Genomic DNA, 26,863 nt, shown 5'->3' on the forward strand with positions numbered 1-26,863 from the left:
CCTTTTCGAAAATCTAATCTGGTATACAACGAAAACATGTCGTTTTTAATGTAAAGGATAGCTTAAGTGAACTATAGTCAATATGTTAGTTAGTTGTAACCATGGTTAGCTATTGTTTAGTTACTTTTACAGTTGTCAATTAGTTGGCTAGATGGCAGTTATATACACTTATATCAGCTTCATTTTCGACATAAGATTGAATGAGAAACTCTTCCAATTTACTCTCTTTCAATTCGACTCTTCTCATCCTATCTCACAAATTCAACCAATACACAGATTTAACATGGTATCATAGCTATAATCGAGCGATTCTAAGGAGTTCTTCGTGCAATTGAGGAAGAAATTGAGAGAATTCGCTTTGTTTATGCTTTTTTCTAACCCTAATTTTGCAATTTTTCGACCAAATTTCATGGCATTTTTCGATGAATCCAGCAGTGTTGCTACTGGCGATAGGGTTTTCGGCAACGGAATTACTGGAGGGACGGTCATACTCGATCACAACTGCCCATTATATCTACATCCTTGGGACGGACTGGGATCAATGTTGGTGGGTCTTTTATTGACTGGTATGGAAAACTATACTCTTTGGAATCGAGCTATGAAAGTGGCTCTATTGGGGAAGAACAAGCTGTGTTTAGTTGATGGTTCAACATCCAAAGCTGATTTTGGGCCAACAATTGCATATCAGTGGGATCATTGCAACGCAATTGTCACCTTGTGGCTAATGAGTAATGTAAGTCAACACCTATTGACTGGAGTACTCTTTTCTGCGAATGCTCAGACTGTGTGGGCACAACTCAAAAAGAGATTTGACAAGGTGAATGCTTCTAGACTCTACTACTTACACAAGAAAATGTTTACCTCTACCCAAGATATATCATCTGTATCTGTTTACTTTACTAAATTGACAGATTTATGGGCTGAATATGATTCGATTCTGCCACCACCACCTGCAAAAGATTATGTTGAGTAATTAGAATTTCAACGTCTCCTACAATTCCTAATGGGATTAAATGACAATTTTGAGCAAGCTAGAAGTCAGATACTTATGATGCCTACTGTGCCAACTATTAATCAAGTGTATGCAATGGTTATGCAAGATGAAAGCATACGATTGATTTTAGGAAATAATTTTGGGGGGACTGGACATGTTGAGCCTACTGCAATGTTCACTGTACAATTAGGGAACAAGCAGAGAAAAAATTATAGCTTGGAGTGTGATTTTTGTCACTTGAAGAGTCACACGAGAGAAGGTTGTTACAAATTGATAAAATGTGAATTTTATCACAAAACAGGGCATTTAAAGGAGAATTGCTACAAGATAGTTGGCTATCCTTCAGATTTTAAGTCTAAGAGGAAGGCCCATGCAGTATAAGTAGAGGAAAATAGTACACAACTGGGAAACAAATCAGTACCTGGACAACTATTCACACAGGAACAATATGCTCAAATTTTGCAATTGCTGAACAAGACTTCCATTGGAGAGACCAATTCTAACATAGCAGCAATGGAAGGTAAATTCCTTTGTTGCAATGTTCAGATTCCCAAATGGATTATAGACACAGGTGCTACGAATCACATGATAGGAAATGACAAATTGCTAAGAAATGGCATGTCAGTAGGTAATGGAGGACAGGTACAAATGCCTACATGGGACTCTGCCAAGGTTACTCATGTTGGAGATTGTCAGCTTACCGGAGGTGACACTATTAAGAATGTCCTTTGTGTACCTACATTCAAATTCAATCTTTTGTCTGTGTTCAAGGTGACAAGATAGTTGAATTATTTTGCCTCCTTCTTTCCCACCTTTTGTGTTTTTCAAGACCTCTTGTCTAGGAGGGTGAAGGAGATTAGTAAGGAGGAGAAGAGATTGTATACCATGCTATCTACATCAAGAAATAATGAAATCCAAGTTTACCAAGCATTTGCAGCAATAACAAAGGAACCTGGAAATACGGGAGACATCTGGCACAAGAGAATGTGACATGTGCCTATGCAAGTTCTCAGGAAAATCTCTAGTTTTAGTAGTAGTATTTTGTCAAATAAATGTGAAGTTTGCCCTTTGTCTAGACAAACTCGAGTACCTTTTCTAGTTAGTCATAGTAAGAGTTTAGATAGTTTCAATTTGATACATATGGATGTTTGAGGTAACTACTCACAATGAGATGAGATTTTTTCGTACCTTAGTTGATGATTGTACAAGATGGATGTGGGTATTTCTTATGAGAATGAAATCTGATGTTGTCTTTTTGCTTAAGAACTTCATTGCAATGGTACAAACATAGTTTGGCAAGACTATAAAATCGTTTAGATCCGATAAAGGGAGTGAATTCTTCAATTCTCACTGCAAAGAATTATTTCAACTACATGGCATTCAACACCAAAGTTCTTGCCCATATACCCCACAACAGAATGGAGTGGTTGAGCGTAAGAACGGGCACATTCTTGAAACAGCCAGAGCAATTAAGTTTCAAGGACATTTGCCAGCTAGATATTAGGGAGAGTGTGTAGATTCAGCAGTTTATATAATCAACAGAATTCCCTCTACAGTGCTTGGCAATAAGTCATCCTATGAATTACTGTATCACAAACAACCTTCCTTCTCCCACATGTGAGTCATTGGTTGCCTATGCTTTGCCACCACATTGCCTAGGAGTGATAAGTTTGGAGCTCGAGCAGTGAAATGTGCATTGCTTTGTTATATTGTGCATCAGAAAGGTTACAAACTACTAGACCTTGAATACAATATTCTGTTCACAAGTAGATATGTGACCTTTTATGAGGAGGTTTTTCCCTTTCAGAATCCAAAAGTCGAGACTGAGCAGCAATTCTTGGATATTCATGATCTGTCCGATCAAGCTGTGCTGGAGGAGCCTATTCCACCATGTTCTGCTTCTATTTCACCATGTTCTCCTCATTCTTCTTAATCAATTTCTTCACTTGAACGAAATTCTTCATTAGCAGCTGATTTGTCCGATTCAATTGTTACTCTAGCCCACACTAACGATGACACAATTCAATCCACTCTACAGGTTCCATCTGTTCCTCTACCCCCAGAAGTTAGAAAAACTACAAGAGAGTCAAGACCACCTATATGGCTTAAAGATTTTGTGAGGACTAATAAATTTAAGCAGTCCAACTGTTGTCAATATCCTATCTCTGATGTGATTGGATATGATAACCTATCTCCTAAATATTAGAGTTATCTCTTAAACTTTTCCCCTAAAGTAGAACCTGCTAGCTACTATGAGACAGCTAGAGATAAAAGGTGGGTAGAAGCAATGCAAACAGAGATCAAGGCATTGGATGATAACAAAACCTGGGAGCTTGTTCCCTTCCCCAAAGGAAAGAAAGCCATTGGATGTAAATGGGTTTACAAAAGAAAGTATAAGGCTACAGGTGAAATAGAAAGATTCAAAGCGAGATTGGTGGCTAAAGGGTTCAACCAAAGAGAAGGTTTGGACTATCAGGAAATATTTTCACCTGCAGTGAAAATGGTTACTGTTAGAAGTGTTCTTTCGTTAGCAGCTTCAAGGCAGTGGCCAGTCCACCGAATGGATGTTTATAATGCTTCTTGCAAGGAGACTCGTAAGAACAGGTGTACATGAGCATACTACAAGGCTTCAGATTTAGTAAATCTGGAGATAAATCATTGGTCTGCAGGCTGCATAAATCCCTCTATGGACTTAAGCAGGCCTCAAGACAATGGAATCTCAAGCTCACATCTGCTCTCATTGACTCTGATTTCCGTCAGAGTCATTTGGATTACTCATTATTCATTAAAAGGGAAGCTGGAAAAATGGTCGTTGTCTTGGTTTATGTAGATGACCTGCTTATAATTGGTGATGATATACAACTGATACAATCCACCAAAGCTGCTCTTCAACATAAATTCAAGATCAAAGACTTGGGGGAACTTAAGTATTTCTTGGGAATTGAATTTGCAAGAAGTGCTGAGGGGATCTTGATGCATCAGAGAAAGTATTCGCTTGAGTTGATTGCTGACTTAAGGCTCTAAGGATCTAAGCCTACCACTTCTCCTATGGAACAAAACTGTCACGACCCAAACTGGAGGGCCATGACTAGCACTCGACCATACTTGACGAGCACCAACGTACATTTCATCTAAAATTCATTATTATCTTTTAGGGCTGACGAGATCAATATAAATGGTAGACCTGGATCATGGACAACCAACAATAAAATATGACGGCATGAACATACATAGAAGAGGATGACCAGACAATCAAGAAACTACATATAAGGTATGAGCTACCACGTTACCATGAAAGACTATATAACAAAAACTAGCCGACAAGGCATACCAAACTATACATGAGTCGGCACTTGTCTATGAGCCTCTATATAAACATAAGTGCTGCAACATAGCCGAAACAGGGCTCCGACATACCCATAATGTCTATAACAAAAATGCATACCAAGACCAAGGCAAGTCCGGAGAAGGGATCTCGCCAATCACCGCTGAACTGGATAGCCTACTGTGGTGGGGGAGCTGCACCTGCCTGTCTATCAGGACCTGCAGCACGACATGCAGCGTCCACAAATAAAAGGACGTCAGTACGAATAAAATACTGAGTATGTAAGGCAGGGAACCATAAATACGATCAGTAATGTAAGCAAGGATAGAGAATATACAACCTGTAACATCTTAGTACCTCTGAGGGCTAATGACATGAAATGCATGATACATATGTATAAATACATAAACCTTTAAAACATTCGCCTCTGTGGGCATCATCATCATCATATCGTACCCGGCTATAATAGGCTCGGTAAAAAACATACCCGACCATCATAAGGCTCGGTAGAATCGTACCCTGCACGTGGAGCTCGGTAAAACCCAACTGATCAGTGGTTGCACAATAGGTGTCGTACCCGACCAACTATAGCGTGGCTCAGTAGAGTAAAATTGATACATATATATAATGCATGCTCGACTCATGGAATCACATTCTAAACCTTTCGGAGTGACGTAAGGTCGGTATCCTATGTACACGTTATTAGGACTAACTCTTCACTATGAACCTTATAAGAATCAGGAAGTACCAACAACATTGATAACATAAGAATAAGAGAAGCAACATTAACATCAATCGTTCCATAAGAGGGAAAACAATATAAGTACTGCTAGCTTCTAAGAGTAGAGTATCTTGGAAGCTCGTTCATTACATTATGTACAATCGGAGTCGTGCAAAAGAAGGAAAGGTATAGCCTCACATACCTTGTATATACTGCCCCAATCTCAAGCTATGCAATTGTCAAAACTCCTTAGTCTACAATAAGAGAAACGATACTATCGTTATCATTTAAGCGTCATAACTATTATGTATCAACCACAACCTATTTTACGATGAAACGGACACCACCTCCCCTATATATATGACTTCACACCATTCAAAATAGTCACCAAACAGCCCAAACAACATTAATAATAAACATATTGAGCCTCCCAAAATAGTCCACGCACAGCCTAATCACTCCATACATACAACGACCAACGTAGTCGTGTCAAACGACCCAGAAATGTTACGAATAACTATCATACCACAACCCTAAATATATATGGTGTTTCTCCACACCCTTCCTCCTCCAAAACTCCACAAAACAGTAGTAAAATATGCATCCCAACAACAACGCAAAACAGTCCACAAAACAATAACATTACTACCAAGTCTTTCGATATATATTTCACAAGTTCTAGCTTCAATGGCTTAGCCGCAACTTGGATAATCTTAAATACATATAGAGTAAGAGGTTACTTACCTTTATACAGAAAGAACAACTCCAATTTGACCTTAATTTCCATGAAATATCCCTCCAATGCTGCCACAACAACAAAAAAGTGAAACTAGCGATCAATTAGTGTTTTTCGGCACTTGAATCACTTTAGAAGGCTTGAAATCACCTAGGATTGATATTAAGAACATGACAGAGTATTTACAGAACATAAACCCTTTAAAACAACCTCCCACATGAGCTGGAACGACACAAAAATGAGCAACAACAAGAAGAACAAGAGACTTACTAGCGCCACGGAATTCCCGACACTTGATTTGTGTTGTTTGCCCTTTTGGGTCTTGAATCTTGGGAGAACCTTGAGAGGATGTTCCTAGGGTTATAAGGTCTGAAAATAATGAGAATAAATGACTTAAAACGGGTTGGAGGCATCCTATATAGGTCCAAATATCTTAAACCGCCTTAGTGGGCCCCATAGAAAGGTGCTTGGCGCAGTTTTTCAAAAATGTGAATATCTCTCTACTCCGAGATCGTATCGATGAATGGTTTAATGTGTTGGAAACTAGACTCATAGATCTTTAATTTAGTTTGTAGATCACCCCGAATTCCTTGTAAATTAGGAGAAAAGATTAGAAACATTTGACCTAATATTTAAGTAAGATTATGAACCTAAGTTGCGACAACTTTTGTCGACTTTTGTTTCATAACTCGTTTGACTTCAAGACTTATAATACGGATATTATATTATTAAAATACCTTAATACATGACCTCTTGAGTGTATTAAGCACCGCTAGATTACCTGAAAATACGAGTTACAACATCCTTGATTCATTTAACTTCTAATACTTGTTAATCACCCTTATACACTCTTGTATCACTTAAGACCAATAGGATTGACTTCTTATCATCTCAAAGATAATTCCTTCTTGGATTTATGTTAACTAATATATGACATGAACTAACACATGTGGATATGGGTTGTAACATTTCCCCCCCTTAGGAACATTCGTCCTCGAATGTAAGGGTTCATGGGGAGTTTAAATCATCGTGGATTCCAATGGAAATTTCCGATCAATTTTCCCCTATAAAATGGTCACTAGCAAAACTTGCAAGTAACTAAGCCCAACATATGGCTTCAGAAGGCTACACCAAGCATTATGCATATTTACATTATCTACATATCACCATTTTGTATTAAGGAGGAGTATTCTCAAATTATTGCTTACCTCATAGAGCCGTTTCACCTTCCAATGTATCCTGTCTTCCACCAACATCCTTGTTATCTTCATTCTGGAATAGGTAAGGGTATTTAGACTTCATCTCCTCTTCTGCTTCCCATGTGATTTCTTCCATATTTTTGTTCCTCCACAATACTTTGACGGAAGCTACATCTTTTGTTCTCAACTTGCGGACTTGTCGATCTAATATCGCCACTGGCACTTCTTCATATGATAGGTCCTCTATAACTTGTACATCTTTGATAGGGACGACTCGAGAAGGGTCTCCAATACATTTCCTCAACATAGATACATGGAATACCGGGTGGACAAATTCCAATTCGGATGGCAATTCTAACTCATAAGCAACATGTCCAATCCGTCGAAGAATTTTATATGGCCCGATATACCTTGGACTCAGCTTACCTTTCTTCCCAAAACGCATAATACCCTTCATTGGTGAGATCCTCAGGAAAACCCAATCACCAACCTCAAACTCCAGATCATGACGTCGGACATAGGAATAAGATTTTTGCCTGCTTTGTGCCGTCGTCAATCGCTCCTGTATCACTTTCACCTTCTCAATAGCTTGGTGAATCAAATCTGGCCCATATAATTCTGTTTCACCGACTTCGAACCATCCAACTGGTGATCTACATCTTCTCCCGTATAGTGCCTCGTATGGGGCCATTTTAATACTGGAATGGTAGCTATTATTGTAGGCGAATTCTATGAGTGGAAGATGGTCATCCCAATTTCCCTTAAATCTAGAACACATGCTCGTAGCATATCTTCTAGTGTCTGAATGGTACGTTCAGCCTGTCCGTCAGTCTGCGGATGAAATGCAGTGCTGAGATTCACTTGTGTGCCTAAACCCTTCTGGAAAGACCTCCAAAAGTTAGCTGTAAATTAAGCTCCTTGGTCTGATATAATAGATACTGGCACACCATGAAGCCTAACAATCTCCTTGATATACAACTTCGCATAATCTTCAGCTGTGTAAGTTGTCTTAACTGGCAGAAAATGGGCACATTTTGTAAGTCGATCAATTATCACCCAGATGGAGTCAAACTTATGATAAGAGCGAGGTAATCCAATAATGAAGTCCATATTAATCACCTCCTATTTCCAGGTCGGAATCTCTATATTCTGAAGCAATCCACCGGGTTTCTGATGTTCTATCTTTACTTGTTGACAATTGGGACACTGAGCTACAAATTCTGCAATAGACTTCTTCATGTTATCCCACCAATACCGCTCCTTGACATCATGATACATCTTTGTCGAGCCGGGATGGATGGAATATCGGGATTGATGAATCTCATTCATAATCTTCTCTCGCAACCCTGCCATATTAGGCACATATAATCGGCCCTGGTATCTCAGTGCCCCATCTATTCCAATCTCAAAAGCCATACTTTTACACTGTTGAATCTTTCTCTTAATCATACTAAGATAGGATCTTCATATTGTCGTGCTTTTACCTCGGCTACCAAAGATGATTCTGATGTATTATGTACAATAACACCTCCATCATCAGAGTCTAACAATCTGATTCTCATATTGGCTAGCTGATGAAGCTCTTTAGTCAACCCCCATCTACCTGCCTCAATATGTACTAAGCTTCCCATTGATTTATGGCTGAGAGCGTGTGCCACAACATTGGCTTTACCAGGATGATACAATATCTCGACGTTGTAGTCTTTCAATAATTCAAGCCACCTACGCTGCCTCAAATTCAACTCTTTCTGCTTGAATATGTATTGTAAACTCTTGTGATCTGTGTAGATGTCAACATGGACGTCGTATAAGTAGTGCCGCCATATCTTCAAAGCATATATTACTGCAGCCAATTCCAAATCATGGGTTGGATAATTCTTTTCATGCTTCTTCAATTATCTTGATGCATAAGCAATCACCTTCCCACGCTGCATCAATACGCACCCCAAACCTATACCTGAGGCATCACAATATACCACATAACCTTCTGTTCCTTCAGGAAGAGTGAGCACTGGTGCGGATGTCAATCGATTCTTCAGCTCCTGAAAACTATGTTTACAAGTGTCAGACCACTGGAATTTGGTAGCTTTCTGTGTTAACTTAGTCAATGGTGATGATATAGAGGAAAACCCTTCTACAAACCGCCTATAATATCCTGCTAGCCCTAGGAAGCTGCGGACTTCTGATGGTGTTGTAGGTCTCGACCAATTCTTTACTGCATCGATCTTCTGAGTGTCGACACTAATACCCTCGTCAGATATCACATGGCCAAGGAACGCTACTGATTTCAGCCAAAATTCACATTTGGAGAGCTTAACATATAACTTACATCACCCTTCGTTCTTTATCGCTCTTCCTCACCCAAACAACAATCACAAACAAAGGGGCAAGGGAGTGAACAAATAATAATAGGACTAAATATAGTATTCATGAGATCCATAAAAGCTGCTGGGGCATTTGTTAGCCCGAACGACATCACCAAGAACTCAAAGTGCCCATATCTTTTCCGGAAAGCCGTCTTTGGAATATCCTTCTCCTTAACCCTCACCCGATGATACACTGAACGTAAATCAATCTTGGAGAAATACTTGGCACCCTGGAGTTGGTCAAACAGGTCATCAATTCTTGGAAGTGGATACTTGTTCTTTATAGTAGACTTATTCAACTGTCGATAGTCGATACACATCCATAACGACCCGTCTTTCTTCGGCATGAATAGGACTGGCGCACCCCAAGGTAAGGTGCTAGGCCTAATGAAGCCCTTATCCAGCAAGTCCTTCAACTGCACCTTCAACTCTCGCAAATCTGCCGGGGCCATTTTGTATGGAGGGATAAATATCGGTTGAGTGTCAGGCAACACATCAATGCTAAACTCAATGTCCCCTTTCAGGAGGAAGGCCTGAGAGTTCATCTGGGAAAACATCTGGAAATTTGTTGACCACGGGGATTGATTGTAAAGTAGGCGGTTTCGCCTCCGCATCCCTAACGTGAATGAGATGATAAATGTAACCTTTTGAGATTATTTTCCTTGCCTTAAGATAGGAAATAAACCTACCTTTCGGTGTAGCAATATTCCCTTTCCATTCAATGACGGGTTCACCCGGAAATTGGAACCTAACCATCTTCGTACGACAATCAACATTTGCATAGCAAGAGGCCAACCAGTCCATACCCATTATCACATCAAAATCAACCATTTCTAACTCAAATAAATTTGCCGAGGTTTGACGACTACAAATCATCACAGTGCAACCTCTATATACCCTTCTAGCAATCACAGAATCTCCTATCGGAGTAGATACCGCAAGGGGTTTACTTATCAATTCAGGTTCAATGCCAAACTTATTAGCCACAAAGGGTGTAACATATGATAATGTAGATCCCGGATCAATCAGCGCATATACATCATAAGAAAACACAGATATAATACCTGTAACAACATCTGGAGACGACTCGAGATCCTGTCGACCTACTAGAGCATAGGTTCTATTTTGAGCACCACTCGAACTCGGCACTGCACCTCTACCCCTACCACGACATGTCGACTGCTGAAAACCCCATGCTGGAGGTCGAACTGATGAGGAAGAACCAGACACAGATCCAGCCGGTTGAGCCGTACCATCACCTCCTCTGTTAGGACAATCCCACATCATATGGCCAGGCTGTCCGCATGAATAGCACGCATCAGAACCTCGACGACACAGTCCAAAGTGGGCCTTGACGCACTGATCACAATGTGGTGTTGGGGGTCTCATCTGACTAGTATCCCTGTGATGTTGCGAGCCAGATGCCCGCGAACTCTGACTTGGACCAGAATAGGATCAGTCATATCGAGGCCTCTGAAACTGTGGAGGAGCACTAGCTACAGGTGGAGCCGAACTCCTCGAAAACTGTGGCCTGACGCTGCCTCTAAAGTCATCAGAATACCCTGCAAATCTCGCCCTCTTATGCTGGCCCCTATCCTTCTCCCTAACTGCCCTTTGCTGGCGCTTACGATCCTCTAGGGTCTGGGCATAAGCCTGAATACGGGAAATATCCATGGCCTCCACCAATGAGGCTGTCGTACACTCATTTTATCAGATGTGGTCCCAATCCGTTCACGAACAAATGCACCCTATCACTCATCTCGGCCACCATATGGGGAGCATACTTTGCTAAAGAATCGACTGCATATTGTACTATCGCACACTCATATTACCTTGTCTAAGGTTCAAGAACTTATCAGCTCTAGCTCGTCATATCTCAACTGGCAAGTAGTGACGAAGAAAGGCCTCAGAAAATTCCTTCCACACAGCTGGAGGAGCGTTCGGACCCCTGGATCTCTCCCAACTATCATACCAGAGAACCTCTAGATCCCGTAGCCGATAAGAAGCCAACTCTACTACCTCTATATCACTAACATGCATAACCCACAGTGTACGATGAACCTGGTCAATAAAAGTCTGTGGGTCCTCCTTGGGGTCTGATCCGGTAAACACTGGAGGTTCTAAATTAATAAAATCACGAACTCTTGTACTAACTAGTTTCTCAGCAGCACCTGTATTCTGCCTCTGAGCCTGAGCAGCTACCAAGCTAGTCAATAACTGCAAAGCACTCCGCATATCCTGGTCTGGAGTGCCAGACGGAGGAACTGGAGGCGCTGGGTGCCTTCTAATATCCTCTGGAGGAGATGGAGTAGATGAGGTATGAGAGGGCATCTCACTCTGAGCCTCACTTTGTCCTGCTCTGACTTGGGGCACCTGACTGGTACCCTCTCCCGCTGCTGTATCAAGCCGTCTACTAATCGTTTGCTTCCTAGTCGAAGGCATCACTGAAAAAAACAAGGTGAATATTAGAGACGAACACTTACGACTCAACTCTACGCACGATCTAGATTCAGGAAGAAGGTAACAACCCTAGATGTCATGTAGCCTCCTGATTATAAATGTGGCGCGCTACACATCCATAATCAAGACTCTACTAGACACGACTCATAGACAACCCCTAGGACAGACTTGCTCTGATACCAAGTTTGTCACGACCCAAACTGGAGGGCCGTGACTAGCACCCGACCATACTTGCCGAGCACCAACGTACATTTCATCTAACCTTCATTATTATCTTTTAGGGCTGACGAGATCAATATAAATGGTAGACCTGGATCATGGACAACTAGCAATAAAATATGATGGCATGAACATACATAGCAGGGGATGACCAGACAATCAAGAAACTACATATAAGGTATGAGCTACCACGCTACCATGAAAGACTATATAACAAAAACCAGCCGACAAGGCATACCAAACTATACATGAGTCGACACTTGTCTATGAGCCTCTAAATGAACATAAGTGCTGCAACATAGCCGGAACAGGGCCCCGACATACCCATAATGTCTATAACAAAAATGCATACCAAGACCAAGGCAAGTCCGGAGAAGGGATCTCGCCAATCACCGCTGAACTGGACAGCCTACTGTGGTGGGGAGCTGCACCTGCCTGTCTATCAGGACCTGCAGCACGACATGCAGCGTCCACAAATAAAAGGACGTCAGTACGAATAAAATACTGAGTATGTAAGGCAGGGAACCATAAATACGATCAGTAATGTAAGCAAGGATAGAGAATATACAACCTGTAACATCTTAGTACCTCTGAGGGATAATGACATGAAATGCATGATACATATGTATAAATACATAAACCTTTAAAACATTCGCCTCTGTGGGCATCATCATCATCATATCGTACCCGGCTATAATAGGCTCGGTAAAAAACATACCCGACCATCATAAGGCTCGGTAGAATCGTACCCTGCACGTGGAGCTCGGTAAAACCCAACTGATCAGTGGTTGCACAATAGGTGTCGTACCCGACCAACTATAGCGTGGCTCAGTAGAGTAAAATTGATACATATATATAATGCATGCTCGACTCATGGAATCACATTCTAAACCTTTCGGAGTGACGTAAGGTCGGTATCCTATGTACACGTTATTAGGACTAACTCTTCACTATTAATCTTAATCAGGAAGTACCAACAACATTGATAACATAAGAATAAGAGAAGCAACATTAACATCAATCGTTCCATAAGAGGGAAAACAATGTAAGTACTGCTAGCTTCTAAGAGTAGAGTATCTTGGAAGCTCGTTCATTACATTATGTACAATCGGAGTCGTGCAAAAGAAGGAAAGGTATAGCCTCACATACCTTGTATATACTGCCCCAATCTCAAGCTATGCAATTGTCAAAACTCCTTAGTCTACAATAAGAGAAACGATACTATCGTTATCATTTAAGCGTCATAACTATTATGTATCGACCACAACCTATTTTACGATGAAACGGACAACACCTCCCCTATATATATGACTTCACACCATTCAAAACAGTCACCAAACAGCCCAAACAACATCAATAATAAACATATTGAGCCTCCCAAAATAGTCCACGCACAGCCTAATCACTCCATACATACAACGACCACCGTAGTCATGTCAAACGACCCAGAAATGTTATGGATAAATATCATACCACAAACCTATATATATATGGTGTTTCTACACACCCTTACTCCTCCAAAACTCCACAAAACAGTAGTAAAATACGCAACCCAACAGCAACGAAAAACAGTCCACAAAACAATAACATTACTACCAAGCCTTTCGATATATATTTCACAAGTTCTATCTTCAATGGCTTAGCCGCAACTTGGATAATCTTAAATACATATAGAGTAATAGGTTCCTTACCTTTATACAGAAAGAACAACTCCAATTTGACCTTAAATTTCCATGAAATATCCCTCCAATGCTGCCACAACAACAAAAAAGCGAAACTAGCGATCAATTAGTGTTTTTCGGCACTAGAATCACTTTAGAAGGCTTGAAATCACCTAGGATTGATATTAAAAACATGAGAGAGTATTTACAGAACATAAACCCTTTAAAACAACCTCCCACACGAGCTGTAACGACACAAAAATGAGCAACAACAAGAAGAACAAGAGACTTACTAGCGCCACGGAATTCCCGACACTTGATTTGTGTTGTTTGCCCTTTTGGGTCTTGAATCTTGGGAGAACCTTGAGAGGATGTTCCTAGGGTTATAAGGTCTGAAAATAATGAGAAAAAATGACTTAAAACGGGTTGGAGGCATCCTATATAGGTCCAAATATCTTAAACTGCCTTAGTGGGCCCCATAGAGAGGTGCTTGGCGCAGTCTCGCAAAAATGTGAATATCTCTCTACTCCGAGATTGTATCGATGAACGGTTTAATATGTTGAAAACTAGACTCATAGATCTTTAATTTGGTTTGTATATCACCCCGTAATTCCTTGTAAATTAGGAGAAAAGATTAGAAACATTTGACCTAATGTTTAAGTAAAATTATGAACCTAAGTTGCGACAACTTTTGTCGACTTTTGTTTCATAACTCGTTTGACTTAAAGACTTATAATACGGATATTATATGATTAAAATACCTTAATAAATGACCTCTTGAGTGTATTAAGCACCGCTAGATTACCTGAAAATACGAGTTACAACATCCTTGATTCATTTAACTTCTAATACTTGTTAATCACCCTTATACACTCTTGTATCACTTAAGACCAATAGGATTGACTTCTTATCATCTCAAAGATAATTCCTTCTTGGATTTATGTTAACTAATATATGGCATGAACTAACACATATGGATATGGGTTGTAACAAAAACCTGAGGCTATCTACCACTGAATTAGACTCTTATGTTGGGACCACTGATGATAAGACTTTGGATGATCCAGGTCCTTATCAAATATTACTTGGGAGGTTTCTATACCTCACAGTCACTTGACTAGACATTTCTTTTGCGGTCCAAAACCTCAGTCAGTTCATGTATTCTCCCAAGGCCTCTCACATGGAAGCTGCCTTGAGAATTGTTCGGTATATCAAACATTGCCCATGATTGGGGGTTTTGCTGAAGGCACATTGTTCTGAGTCCTTATCAGCATTTAGCGATGCCGACTGGGCTGCCTGTCCCAACACTCGCAGGTCTGTCATAGGCTACCTAGTTAAGTTTGGGGATTCTTTTATTTCTTGGAAGTCCATGAAGCAGTCGATTGTTTCCAGAAGCTCAGCGGAGACAGAATATCGAAGTCTAGCATATACTGTTGCTGAAGTTGTGTGGGTTCTTAGTTTGTTTCATGAGTTGGGCGTTCAACATACTTTGTCAGTAACTATACATTGTGACAGTAAGTCCGCAATTCAGATTGTTGCGAACCCTGTGTTCCACGAGCGAACCAAACACATTGACATTGATTGTCACTTCATTCGTGAAAAGGTTCAACAAGGGCTAGTTCACACTCTTTGTGTCGCTACTGCTGAGCAGCAAGCGGACTTACTTACCAAAGGTCTTGGCAGAGCACAACATGACTACTTGGTTTCCAAGCTAGGAATGAAGAATATCTTCATACCTCCTAGCTTGAGGGGGGGGTGTAAAGTTAACTATAGTCAGTATGTTAGTTAGTTGTAACCATGGTTAGCTATGTTTAGTTACTTGTACAACTGTCAATTAGTTGGCTAGATGGTAATTATATACACTTGTATCAGCTTCATTTTTGACATAAGATTGAATGAGAAACTCTTCCAATTTACTCTTTCTCAGTTCGACTCTTCTCATCCTATCTCACAAATTCAACCAACACACAGATTTAACACTTAAAAAAAGCCAATTTTGGAGAGAAAAGAGTGTCCAATTATAATGACATTACGAATTTATTAATCAACGAGAATAAGCTTATGAAATGTTCCAAGAGTATGGTTAAGTGATTAACTCTGGAAATTTCGAGTTTAGTTTATCTGACATATGTGATTGTGGACTATAACAAGTTGTTCATCGATTTAGGCAAGCTACACAAAGCTTAATCACAATTATAATTTTACTTTTTTTGCAAACTAAGTACGAAAATTCTCAAGAAAACCTTTATAGTTGTTGCAAAAAGTTTTCTTCACAACTTTGAACCAAATGCTAAAGATAGGCCAACCACTTAGGCTTAAAAGTCAATTCAACAAACCGTCCTAATTCTCTTTGGTCATTTATGCAAGTAAACTAATAACCAGACTTTTCTTTTTGCAGGCATGAATCATTTTCCTAGCCATGTTCTTTACTTTTAAATTTCTAACTCTTTTATGGACGAAAGCTACTCTGTTATCTAATTGCGATGTTTATTTGCATAAGAAACAGACACGTGGCACCCAAAATGACTTCAAGAAAAGAAATGATTGAACAATTCCGCTCGTTCTAGAGCTTATATTATTACTATTATTTTTTTTAAAGGCGAAATCATATTTAAAAATTTACTAGACATCGCCTTGAGATGAGAAAATCATTTAAATCTGGAGTTGTCTATTCTTGATTCAACAAAAGAATCAATTAGTCTTTTTGAAGCAAGAGTTACATATTTAAAAACTACAAAAAAGATACATAAAAATCAAAGTCTTTAATTATATTATTTGTAAAATCCGTCAAATCTATCGATAACAGCCGCATTTGTTTCGATATTTTTTGGATCTTATAGTGAAATGATGTTATAAAGGACACATATTATAACATTACATAAAAAATAGGTTCCGAAACTATTATATAGGGTCATAGAGATGTTGTTATAGAGAGATACGATATTTTTTGGATCCTATAGTGAAATGATGTTATAGAGGACACATATTATAACATACATAAAAAATAGGTTCCGAAACTATTATATAGGGTCATAGAGATGTTGTTATAGAGAGATACGACTGTAGTAATTTTTGACAAATCCGTAATTTTCCTAGCAGTTGACAGTTATTACGAGGACAACTACATTTCGAATGATATCCAAATCTTTGGTCCCGAAGCCAAAATTCATTTTTGTGGTGTTTCTCATTTACAACAAGAAACTTAGTACTACTATACTAGGGGTCGTTTGATAAAGATGTATAGGAATGATAATGAATAGGTATTTCTTATCCACTATTTAGTTTGGTATATTAAAAATAATATGTATTGTATATTTTTCTTTTAAAAAGATTATTTGTTTACAAGCACACCTTTTGAAAAATATTGGAAAGGATTTGAAAAAAAATTTAAAAGTGTAATTCTATCTTTATATACGCTTATCCATGTATTAAAAACAATGGTATTGTTAATGTCATAGTTTGTTAGGTATAAAAATAGTACTGAATAGGGTGTATAACTAATACATAGGTTTAAAAGTACTACCAAACAAGAGATTAATAAAGCTAGTAGTATATACTCCCTCCGTTCCAATTTATATGAACATGTTTAACTGGGCACGAAGTTTAAGAAAAAATAAAAACTTTTGAAATTTGTGGTCATAAACAAGTCAAAAAGGGACCCAGAATATTTGTGTGGTTATAAAAGCTTCTCAATAAGGATAGAATTATAAGTTTAAGCTAAATTCTTACAAAATTTAGAAATGTGTCATTCTTTTTGGAACGGACCAAAAAGAAAATAGGTTCATATACACTGGAACAGAGGGAGTATTATCTTGGGAGAAATTCAAAAATAGCCAGATTTACAACTGATCGTTCAAAAATAGCCCAGTTTCAAAAGTAATCGAAATTTAGCCACTTTTTATGTAAAGATAAATCTGAGCGAAAAAACGGTTCAAAACCTGGAAAATACGCCAGTATATTATGCTGGAGTTCCAACATAAGTATACTTGAACTCCAACATATTATACTGGAGTTCCAGGATAAGTATGCCGGAACTCCAGCATAATATGATGGAGTTCCAACATAAGTACACTAGAACTCCAGCATAGTATACTGGATTTCCAGCAAATATATCGGTCCAGCATAATATACTGGAGTTTGGAGCACCGGTGCTCCAGTCTCCAGTATATTATATTGGAGCCAACAAAGTATACCGGTCCAGCATAATATGTTGGGGTTCATACACAGGTGCACCAAACTCCAGTATATTATGCTGAACCGGTCTCTGTTGCAGCAAAATAGTGGCTATTTTTTATTGACTTGATAAACGCTGACTATTTTTGAATGATCAGTCCGAAAACTGGCTATATCATGCTATTTTTACTATTATTTTCCTTAATACATCTTACCAAACGCCCCCTAGTGTTTAATAAAAGAGCCACGTGTGAATTGTTAATATTCATATGTTGATGAATTCTACACGTTCATTCTAGGTGTTCAACGAATCAACGCTATCAAATCTCAACATCAATATTAACTAAGCGCCAACTCTACCAAAAAAAAATCCCTTTCTTCTGGCATTATTATCTTTCTTTATTTTCAAGGGTGACACATATACATAAGGAAAGAAAAAATGAAATGTAGAAATAATCATATATAGATTTTATCACGCGTTTCAGGATTTGCGTTTGAATGTTCCTTTTCTTTAAGATGAGCTATAACATGGGGTTCAATTAATATTGAGAATGATCAAAGAAAATGGGTTTTCTTGGAAGTTTGTTAGGTATTTTTGGCTTTGGAATTGGAATTTCAGTAGGTCTGGTTATTGGTTATTTCTTGTTCATATACTTTGAGCCCAGAGATGTTAAGGTAAATGCACCTGCTTTTATTTCAATGGAATGATAAAGTTATTTACTGTTTTCCTTTGATCATCTTATATAGGACAGCAATCATTTGATGAGATTTCAGTTACAATGACTTATGTTAATTATCCATTTCCTATGTTGGTTCTTATTTTCATGTTTCACTAGAAATTGTTAGCATAACTCAGTTACAATAGATGAACCTTGTGTTAGAGCTAAAACGCTTCAAAAATACTCTTAATATGGTGTGATATTGTCTGTTTTGAGCCAAGCTTGCACGTTTTTTCCCAAAAGTCTTCTCCATTAAGAGTATCCAGCACCTTGTAGGTAGAGTTCTTTTCTTTTCATGTGAGACTTTGTTCACACACATCCAACACGTTCGACAAACAATTCGCTATGTCTTCCACGCGCCAAAGTTGTTGGTGCAAAATCATTCATCCTTCTGCATAGGCAGAGGCAAATAATTCAGGGTTTAGAGTCCATGTTCAGAACGAGTGTTATCTTATTACTCCATATGTTTTCTTTTTTATTTCGTTTCATATGTATACATAGTTCGAACCCGCACTAAATCCGCCCCAGTCCTTCAGTATTATGTAAAGATGCAGATAGACATGTTGATATGTTGTATATGTTAGTATAAAATTGAAGAGATACAGCTTAAGCAAATTTCTGCTCCTTTAAAAGGTTTAACCAATTCAAACCAACTTATTGGAAAGTGAACTGAATTTCTTAAACACAAATCTCCAGGATTTACCAGAGAGTACACCATTTGATGAAATTGAGCCAAGCTTATTGGTTGATCTTCTACCTGAACTCCCATTATGGGTGATGAATCCGGACTACGAGCGGGTATGCACTCGCCTTCTTTTGAATTTGAATTTTTTTATCCTATTATCCCAAGTGAAGGGGAGCCTTGGCATAACTGGTAAAGTTGCTGCCATGTGACCAGGAGGTCAAGGGTTCAAGCTATGAAAACAGCCTCTTGTATAAATACCTGGTAAGACTGCGTACAAAAGACCCTTGTGGTCCGACCCTTTTCCGGACCCGCGCATAGCGGGAGCTTAGTGCGCCGGGCTGCCTTTTATCGTATTATCCCAAGTCAAATCTTATCTGGGTAATGATTTTATCCATATCGTTTTGTAGGTTGACTGGTTTAATGAATTTATAGCCAATATGTGGCCTTATCTTGACAAGGTAATCCAAATTCAACACTTGTTATTTCCAACATATCAGTCATATCATGTTTGGGATTCTTAATTCTTGTTTATGCCATGGAAATGGTCTGAAGTATAGCAGCATGCCTGAATAGTGCAGTCTGATTTTATTTCATCTACAGGCAATTTGTGGAATTATTAAAAGCACAACAAAACGTATTTTTGCAGAGTATATTGGCCAGTATCAAATAAAATCTATTGAGTTTGAACAATTTACTCTTGGAACAATTCCTCCTAGATTTCATGGTGAGCGCCAACTTTTATCAAACACATGAAATGTTGTGATAAACTCAAACACATGAAATGTTGTGATAAACTGCTATCTTTAAGATTAGAAGTTACGCGTGTTTCATTTGATCTCGACCAATTTGGCAGGTATTAAAGTATATCATTCCAATGAAAAGGAGCTAGTATTTGAGTTGGCAGTCAGATGGGCTGGAAATCCAAATATCGTTGTGGCATTGAAGTTATTATCTCTACAAATCTCAGTACAGGTAAGACTAGTTTCCTTTCTGCTCTTCTTACGAGAGATAGATTGACATAATCGTCAAATGAAAGTGTTATGCAATTTGCTTTTGTGAAAGTTATCTGATTTACATCATTTCTTTAGATTACTTTAGTAGAGCTTAGAAGGGGAGTCTTGGCGTAACTGGTAAAGTTGCTGCCATGTGACCAGAAGGTCACGGGTTCGAGCCGTGGAAGCAGCCTCTTGCAGAAATGTAGGGTAAGGCTGCGTACAATAGACCCTTATGGTCTGGCCCTTCCCCGGACCCCGTGCATAGCTGGAGCTTAGTGCACCGAGCTGCCCTTTTGCTTTAGTAGAGCTTAATGTTTATGGATGATACTTAGATACAACGCTATATATGTTGTATAAAGATCGTGAGAGATTATTGTTTTGTAGTAATGTGTTTCAAGAACATCGAAATAGAAACAGAGAGAATGAAGTTTTTTTGAAATTTTAGGTGATATTAATATGTAACTCTCACTGAGAAATTTTACTGAGGTTTGCTATATTATCTTCAGTTGATAGATTTTCAAATGGCTGCTACAGCAAGGGCAACACTGAAGCCTTTTGTCCCAACATTCCCATGCTTTTCAAGCATAATAGTATCGCTGACGAAGAAGGTAAGTAAGCACGCACAATATCTGTGGCTTACAAAGACTTTAACCCTGCTGATGAGTTGAAAATTGCACATGAATCTAGAAATAAACTCGGCATAATCTCTCTAACTTAGACTATCGATTGTATGTGTAGCCAGAGGTAGACTTTGGGCTAAAAGTACTTGGAGGAGATTTAATGGCAATCCCTGGTTTACACCATTTTGTTCAGGTAAGCTTCCTCTTGTTACCTAGTGTGCTTCTTAAGTACTAAACTCCATAGGCTAAGCTCGCATCGGATTTATAGATGAAAGGTCATAGGATAATTTAAATCAAATGTTCTTTCACTTGTTGCATTTTGTGGTAAAGTGAACTTTCACCAATTTGATCTGCAAATCCAAGGATTGAGTCGGAAGATTATAACTTTGACCTATGAAGAAAACCACGTGTGATAAGCAGAATTGTGTACATTACATCACAAGGAATTTGCTGAACAAATCTTCACCTTGGTGCTGACACAGAATAAATCTACATTTTGAGTTAATTATGTTACTCCAACAGCCTAAACCAATACAAATGAAATTAAATAGGCTGGAAATATTTGTTTACAACGAGATGTAAAATGCACTTTGAGTCTGTAATTTAATAATTAGACAGAAATAATTAGTACGGGACATTATAGAAAGGGCTCGAGTGCTTTCCTGGCAGCAGATTAGTTGTAGAAAGTGCACCTTGAAATCTTACGCATTGGTTTGGTTATGACTTAAAACAGTAGATAGAGCTACTGAACTACGAAAACTTATAAAAAAGAGTAGCATAACAAGATTCATCTGCTTAAGAGATATTGCTCTCAAATGAGTCTGTTAAACATATATTCCCGTTCTAAAAATTTAAATATCATGATACCATTGTATGTGAGTTTGGCTATTGTGGTTACATACACTCAAAAATACATAGATCTGAAAAAAGTTTTCCACTCTCCCACCCGTTCCATGTGTTTCTAGATTCAAACTTAATATAGAACAGACAGGAGTCTTTGGTACATTTCCCTCAGCTAATTTGAATGACAGTATTCATTGCGTGGCAGGAAACTATATGCAAGCAAGTCGCCAGGCTTTACCTCTGGCCACAAACACTTGATATACCAATTCTTGACAGTTCGATGTAAGTTGTAGACAAACAATAATTTACTTGAAATATCGACAATGGACTAATTCCTCACAGTCACTTGCACTTGTTGTGTCGTGATACTTGAGCATTACCGTTATAGTTTCAGCGAATACTTGAGCATTTCTTAACCTTCGGTTTTGTCAGAATGAAACATCTTCCTTCTTCTCTTCCTCTTTATATCTTTGTTTCTTTGTCCATGTGTTCTGAAAAAAGACAGGCGATTATTCATGTATTTTACCATTCCTTGTATACTTTAGTTTTCTACTGTTAAAATAAGCAACATAAATGCAAGGTCATCCAAAGGGATTTATAAAGGTTTTAGTCTACTCTAATCATTGATATATTTTGATAGTGTTTAGATTATTTTAAGTGGTATTAGAATCTATTTTGGGTAAAACTGATTTCAGCAACTGATTTCTCACTATTCCAGCTAAATTTATATTGTTTCTACCTATTCTAAAGCTCTAGACTTCAGCTATGAACTCACCTTATCGAACCATATACATTTCTCTCATAGTCGTCATCGAGTCACTAGCACTATTATCGACACACTCTTTAGTCTCCTGAACTTACTTTCTTTACTTCACACTTTTCTACTTGTTGAACCTACTCTTTATTCCGGTCCACTCTTCATCTCTTTGAGACGCATAGATTATGCCCGTCAAAAGGCAAAAGAGCACCTAAATTTACATGACTAGTCTTAGAAATATATGATGTCTCCTATATCAGATGTCCGCCATGTGACCAGGAGGTCACGAGTTTGAGCCGTGGAAACAGCCTCTTGCAGAAATGCAGGGTAAGGCTACGTAAAATAGACCCTTGTGGTCCGGTCCTTTCCCGCACCCCGCGCATAGCGGGAGCTTAGTGCATCGGGCTGCCCTTTTTCCCATATCAGATGTCTAAACACATCCAAAGTGGTTTAATGTTAAGGTATCGAGTTGGATGCTCAAATTCTTTCATATTTCCCAAAATACTAACATTAGCTTTTATATTTCGATAGAGGAGCTGTGAAGAAGCCTGTTGGAATACTGCATGTGAAGGTTCTGAGAGCACAGAAACTTCTGAACACGGATTTTTTGAGTAAATCAGATCCTTATGTTAAACTCAGCTTAGGAGGGGACAGGCTTCCGGCCAAGAAGACTACTGTAAAGATGAACACGCTAAATCCAGTGTGGAATGAGGATTTCAAATTGACCGTAAAAGATCCCGAGTCTCAAGTTCTGCAGCTGCATCTATATGACTGGGAAAAGGTCAGAATCTTGATATCTCATGGTATTGTGGCATCATCTTGAAGTTTAAAGCTATTTAATTGTTTTGTAAAAAAAAATTTGATGACTAGAATTCTCGTTTCCGATTTTCTGTGAGAAGGAATTATATTCTCTTTTCATTGTCTTGAGCCGAGGGTCTATCGGAAACAGCCTCTCTACCCCCCAGGGTTGGGGTAAGGTTTGCGTACACACTACCCTCCCCATACCCCACTTGTGGGATTGTACTGGCTGGTTGTTGCTGTTGTAGAGTATTTCGGTGGTTGTTTGCAGATAAATGCATGTCTCATGATCCACAGCAAATGCAAAAGACTAAGAATTTTTACTTTGTTTCACAGATTGGGGCACATGACAAGTTGGGAATGCAAGTAGTGCCACTGAAATTGCTCAATCCATATGAGAAGAAAGAACTAACGCTCGATTTGGTCCACAGCACAAACCCAAATGACCCTCAGAACAAGAAGGCACGAGGCCAGATTATGTTGGAAATGTCCTTCATTCCTTTCCAAGAAGATAGTAAAAAGTTTAGTGGACCTCTTAATATTCACGAACGGAAGGAGAGTATTTCAAGCCTTTCAGATGATAACTATTCCTTGCGGGGAGCAGGTTTGCTGTTGGTTACAGTTATTGGTGCTGAAGATGTAGAAGGGAAACACCATACAAATCCTTATGCAGTGGTAGTTCTTAGAGGAGAAAAAAAGAAAACAAAGGTGACTTTTACACTAATACTATATAGTTAACCATATAGGCGGATTCATAGTTTAAATTTGATGGCTCAACCATTAAGGTTTTTATTACTGAACCTATTGCACTTCTGAAATCATGGATTCAAAAATTAATATTTGTTGAAATTTTAGTGAGTTTTCACATATAAATGTATAAAAAAAGCAGCCCGGTGTACAAAGCAGCCCCGTTCACAGAAAGTCCAGGGAAGGGCCGCACCCCAAGGGGATGTGATGTAGGCAGCCTAACCTGATGCAAGCATCAGTGGCTGATCCCACGACTCGAACCTATGACCTATATAGGTCACACAGAGACACATATAAATGTATGTTTGTACAAAAAATACTAAGTTTAGTTGAACCCATGCTCTATTCGCCTATGGTTAACCACCTTATGGAGTCTGTTACCTTACCTTTTCTTACCAACTATTTGTAGGCAAGGAACAAAACCTGGAATCCAAAATGGGAAGAAGAATTCCAGTTTGTATTAGAAGAAGCTCCATTGAAGGACCTAATCCATATTGAAGTCAAGAGCAAGAAGAGAAGATTTGGTTTTCGGTCTAAGGTAAAAGAACCATCGTCACAAAACTCCTCAACTTTTCATTACTACACTCTTTGAAAAGAAAAACTGATTTTTGTTGCATGTAATTTCTGTAGGAGTTACTTGGCTATGTAGATATCCAACTGATGGATGTGATATACAACGGACGTATCAATGAGAAATACCATCTCATCAATTCTAAAGATGGAATTCTACATGTTGACATCAGATGGAAGGTGATCTAGAATTTTGATATTAAGTTCTTCGATCCTATCTTTGAACAATCTGCAATTGTTCTCCTAGCATTTGTTGTATTGCTTGCCTTTAATTATAGTATGAAGGCTTATGCATCAAAATCATAGAACAATGTCCATTCCTTTTTTAAAGCCGTGAAAGAAATGCATACAAACATCTGCGCGCGCGGATACATACACACATACACATGTTCATTAGTGCCTTTTGTCTTCTTCTATCAGGTGTAAGTATACTTATTTGTATATATTATATCAATCAATCACTACACCTCAAGTTTCAATTAGTTGAGGTCAACTATATGTATCCTCTGTATCAAATCTGCTCTAGTTAGGTTTATTTAATCAATACTAAATAGTTTGTTCTTTTAAGGTAGACCGGATATTCTTTATGACTTTATCCCTTCACTGGCATACAAGTTTCTAACCAAAATAAAGAATCTTGACAAGCGTCGAAACTTTAAAAAACTGCTACGTAGTCCTGATGCCAATTGGTTGACATCGTGTATATGGATTCTTGACTTTCTTTGTGCTATGTTTCTTAACTAAGAAGGTGTTTGGATTGGCTTTTAAGCTGGTCAAATTAACTTTTAAGCTCTTTTTAGTTTCTTTTTCCAGTGTTTGGCAAATTTAAAAAGTACTTAAAATAAGTTTCAAAAACTGCTTAAAACAAGCCAAAAGCAGGCAACCCCACCTTATTGCTTTTTGGCTTAAAAGCTATTTCTGCTGAAAAATCACCTTTTTTAAGTCAATCCAAACGAGCTCTAAATCCATATTGATTCTATTGTGTCTGTGTATATCTTATTCTTGTGTATATCTTTGGACTCTTTTGTGGAGTCCAGCCCCATATGTGAAAGAAGAAAAACTTCTTCTTTTTGTCAAGCCAACCAATTTAGAAAAGATTTGGGCGGCTGACTTTTGCAATAACACTGATGTCACTGCATACATCAATATAGGCATTCTTCAACTATAAATAGGTGTCTCTACTTTCATTTGTAGACACACCAAGAATCTCAGACAATACATCTGAGTGAGAGAGAGCAAGGTATTTCATAGACTATAAGAAAATAGTATGTGAAGAAAAATAGAGTGAGAGATATTGTAGTGAGGTGGAAAAAACAAAAAGAGTATTTTTTTTTTCTTTTGAGGGTATAGTGGTCTTAGGAGTATTTGTACTCGTTACTACACAGTGTAAAATTCCTTACTATAGTGATATCAGTTGCTCTTCTTGGCTATGGGTTTTCCCTTATTCAGAAGGGTTTCCACGTAAAATCTTGGTATCATTATTGCTGCATTTTTACTCCTGCTGATTTAACCATAACTTAGTGTTTCACGTTTATCACTAATACCGTGAATATTATTTTTACGGGGTTTATTCCCAACAAGTGGTATCAGAGTCAAGGTTCTGTCTGAGTATGCTTTGTGATTGCAGCATAGTCGGAACTTCCACATCAGAAAAAAATTACTTTGGTCTCCTAATAAATAGTATTTGTATTTGTAATAAACGATGGAAGCCAACACTAGTAGAATGGTTACTTTGAATGGCACAAATTATGCCATTTGGAAGGGCAAAATGGAAGATATGCTCTATGTCAAGAATTTTCATCAACCTGCTTTCACCACTATAAAGCCTGATAATAAATCAGATGAAGAGTGGAATTTGTTACACAGGCAGGTTTGTGGCTTTATTAGACAGTGGGTTGACGATAATGTTTTGAACCATATTTCTGAGGAGCACATGCTCGGACCCTATGGGAGCACCTTGAAAGTTTGTATGCTCGAAAAACTAGAAACAACAAGATGTTTCTGATAAAGCAGATGTTGGGTTTAAAATACCATGATGGTTCCGCGATGACAGATCATCTGAATAACTTTCAGGGGATCATGAACCAGTTATCTGCTATGAGCATTAAATTTGATGAAGAAATTCAAGGCCTATTTCTACTTGGTTCCCTACAAGATTCTTGGGAAATTCTTAGAACTTCATTATCAAATTCTGCTCCGGATGGTGTGATCTCTATGGATCTTGCCAAGAGCAGCCTTTTAAATGAAAAGATGAGAAGAAAATCTCAGTGTTCCT

The 26,863-nt window shown here is 38.4% G+C and overlaps 2 protein-coding genes across 3 annotated transcripts; both read left to right on the forward strand.

Annotated features, from left to right (window-relative positions):
- The first annotated feature begins 409 nt into the window (after positions 1–409).
- LOC142165003 (uncharacterized) lies at positions 410–973 on the forward strand. Its single transcript, XM_075223656.1, has one exon. It carries the CDS (start codon positions 410–412, stop codon positions 971–973), a length of 564 nt encoding a protein of 187 aa, XP_075079757.1.
- Positions 974–18,247: 17,274 nt separating this feature from the next.
- Positions 18,248–25,084, forward strand: LOC107816647 (synaptotagmin-3). 2 transcript variants are annotated; one of them, XM_016642379.2, is made up of 13 exons: positions 18,248–18,529; positions 19,270–19,371; positions 19,472–19,519; positions 19,666–19,716; positions 19,859–19,982; positions 20,112–20,230; positions 20,760–20,861; positions 20,992–21,066; positions 21,922–21,998; positions 23,005–23,254; positions 23,608–23,979; positions 24,428–24,556; positions 24,649–25,084. In XM_016642379.2, the coding sequence occupies exons 1-13, from the start codon at positions 18,419–18,421 to the stop codon at positions 24,775–24,777; spliced, it is 1,689 nt and encodes a 562-aa protein (XP_016497865.1). In that variant the 5' UTR covers positions 18,248–18,418; the 3' UTR covers positions 24,778–25,084. The 2 variants fall into 2 exon arrangements, with proteins under 2 accessions (XP_016497865.1, XP_016497866.1); XM_016642380.2 differs by lacking the exon at positions 19,472–19,519 and having other exon boundaries at positions 18,249–18,529.
- Positions 25,085–26,863: the final 1,779 nt, after the last annotated feature.

This window comes from Nicotiana tabacum, chromosome 10 (assembly GCF_000715075.1).
Source record: "Nicotiana tabacum cultivar K326 chromosome 10, ASM71507v2, whole genome shotgun sequence".
NCBI classification, from domain to species: domain Eukaryota; kingdom Viridiplantae; phylum Streptophyta; class Magnoliopsida; order Solanales; family Solanaceae; genus Nicotiana; species Nicotiana tabacum.

Coding starts and splice junctions, on each gene's coding strand:
- LOC107816647 (XM_016642379.2), top strand. CDS start 18,419: ATGGGTTTTCTTGGAAGTTTGTTAGGTATTTTTGGCTTTGGAATTGGA. Junction 23,255..23,607: donor ATCTATATGACTGGGAAAAG/GTCAGAATCTTG, acceptor TTTGTTTCACAG/ATTGGGGCACATGACAAGTT. Junction 23,980..24,427: donor GAGAAAAAAAGAAAACAAAG/GTGACTTTTACA, acceptor AACTATTTGTAG/GCAAGGAACAAAACCTGGAA.
- LOC142165003 (XM_075223656.1), top strand. CDS start 410: ATGGCATTTTTCGATGAATCCAGCAGTGTTGCTACTGGCGATAGGGTT.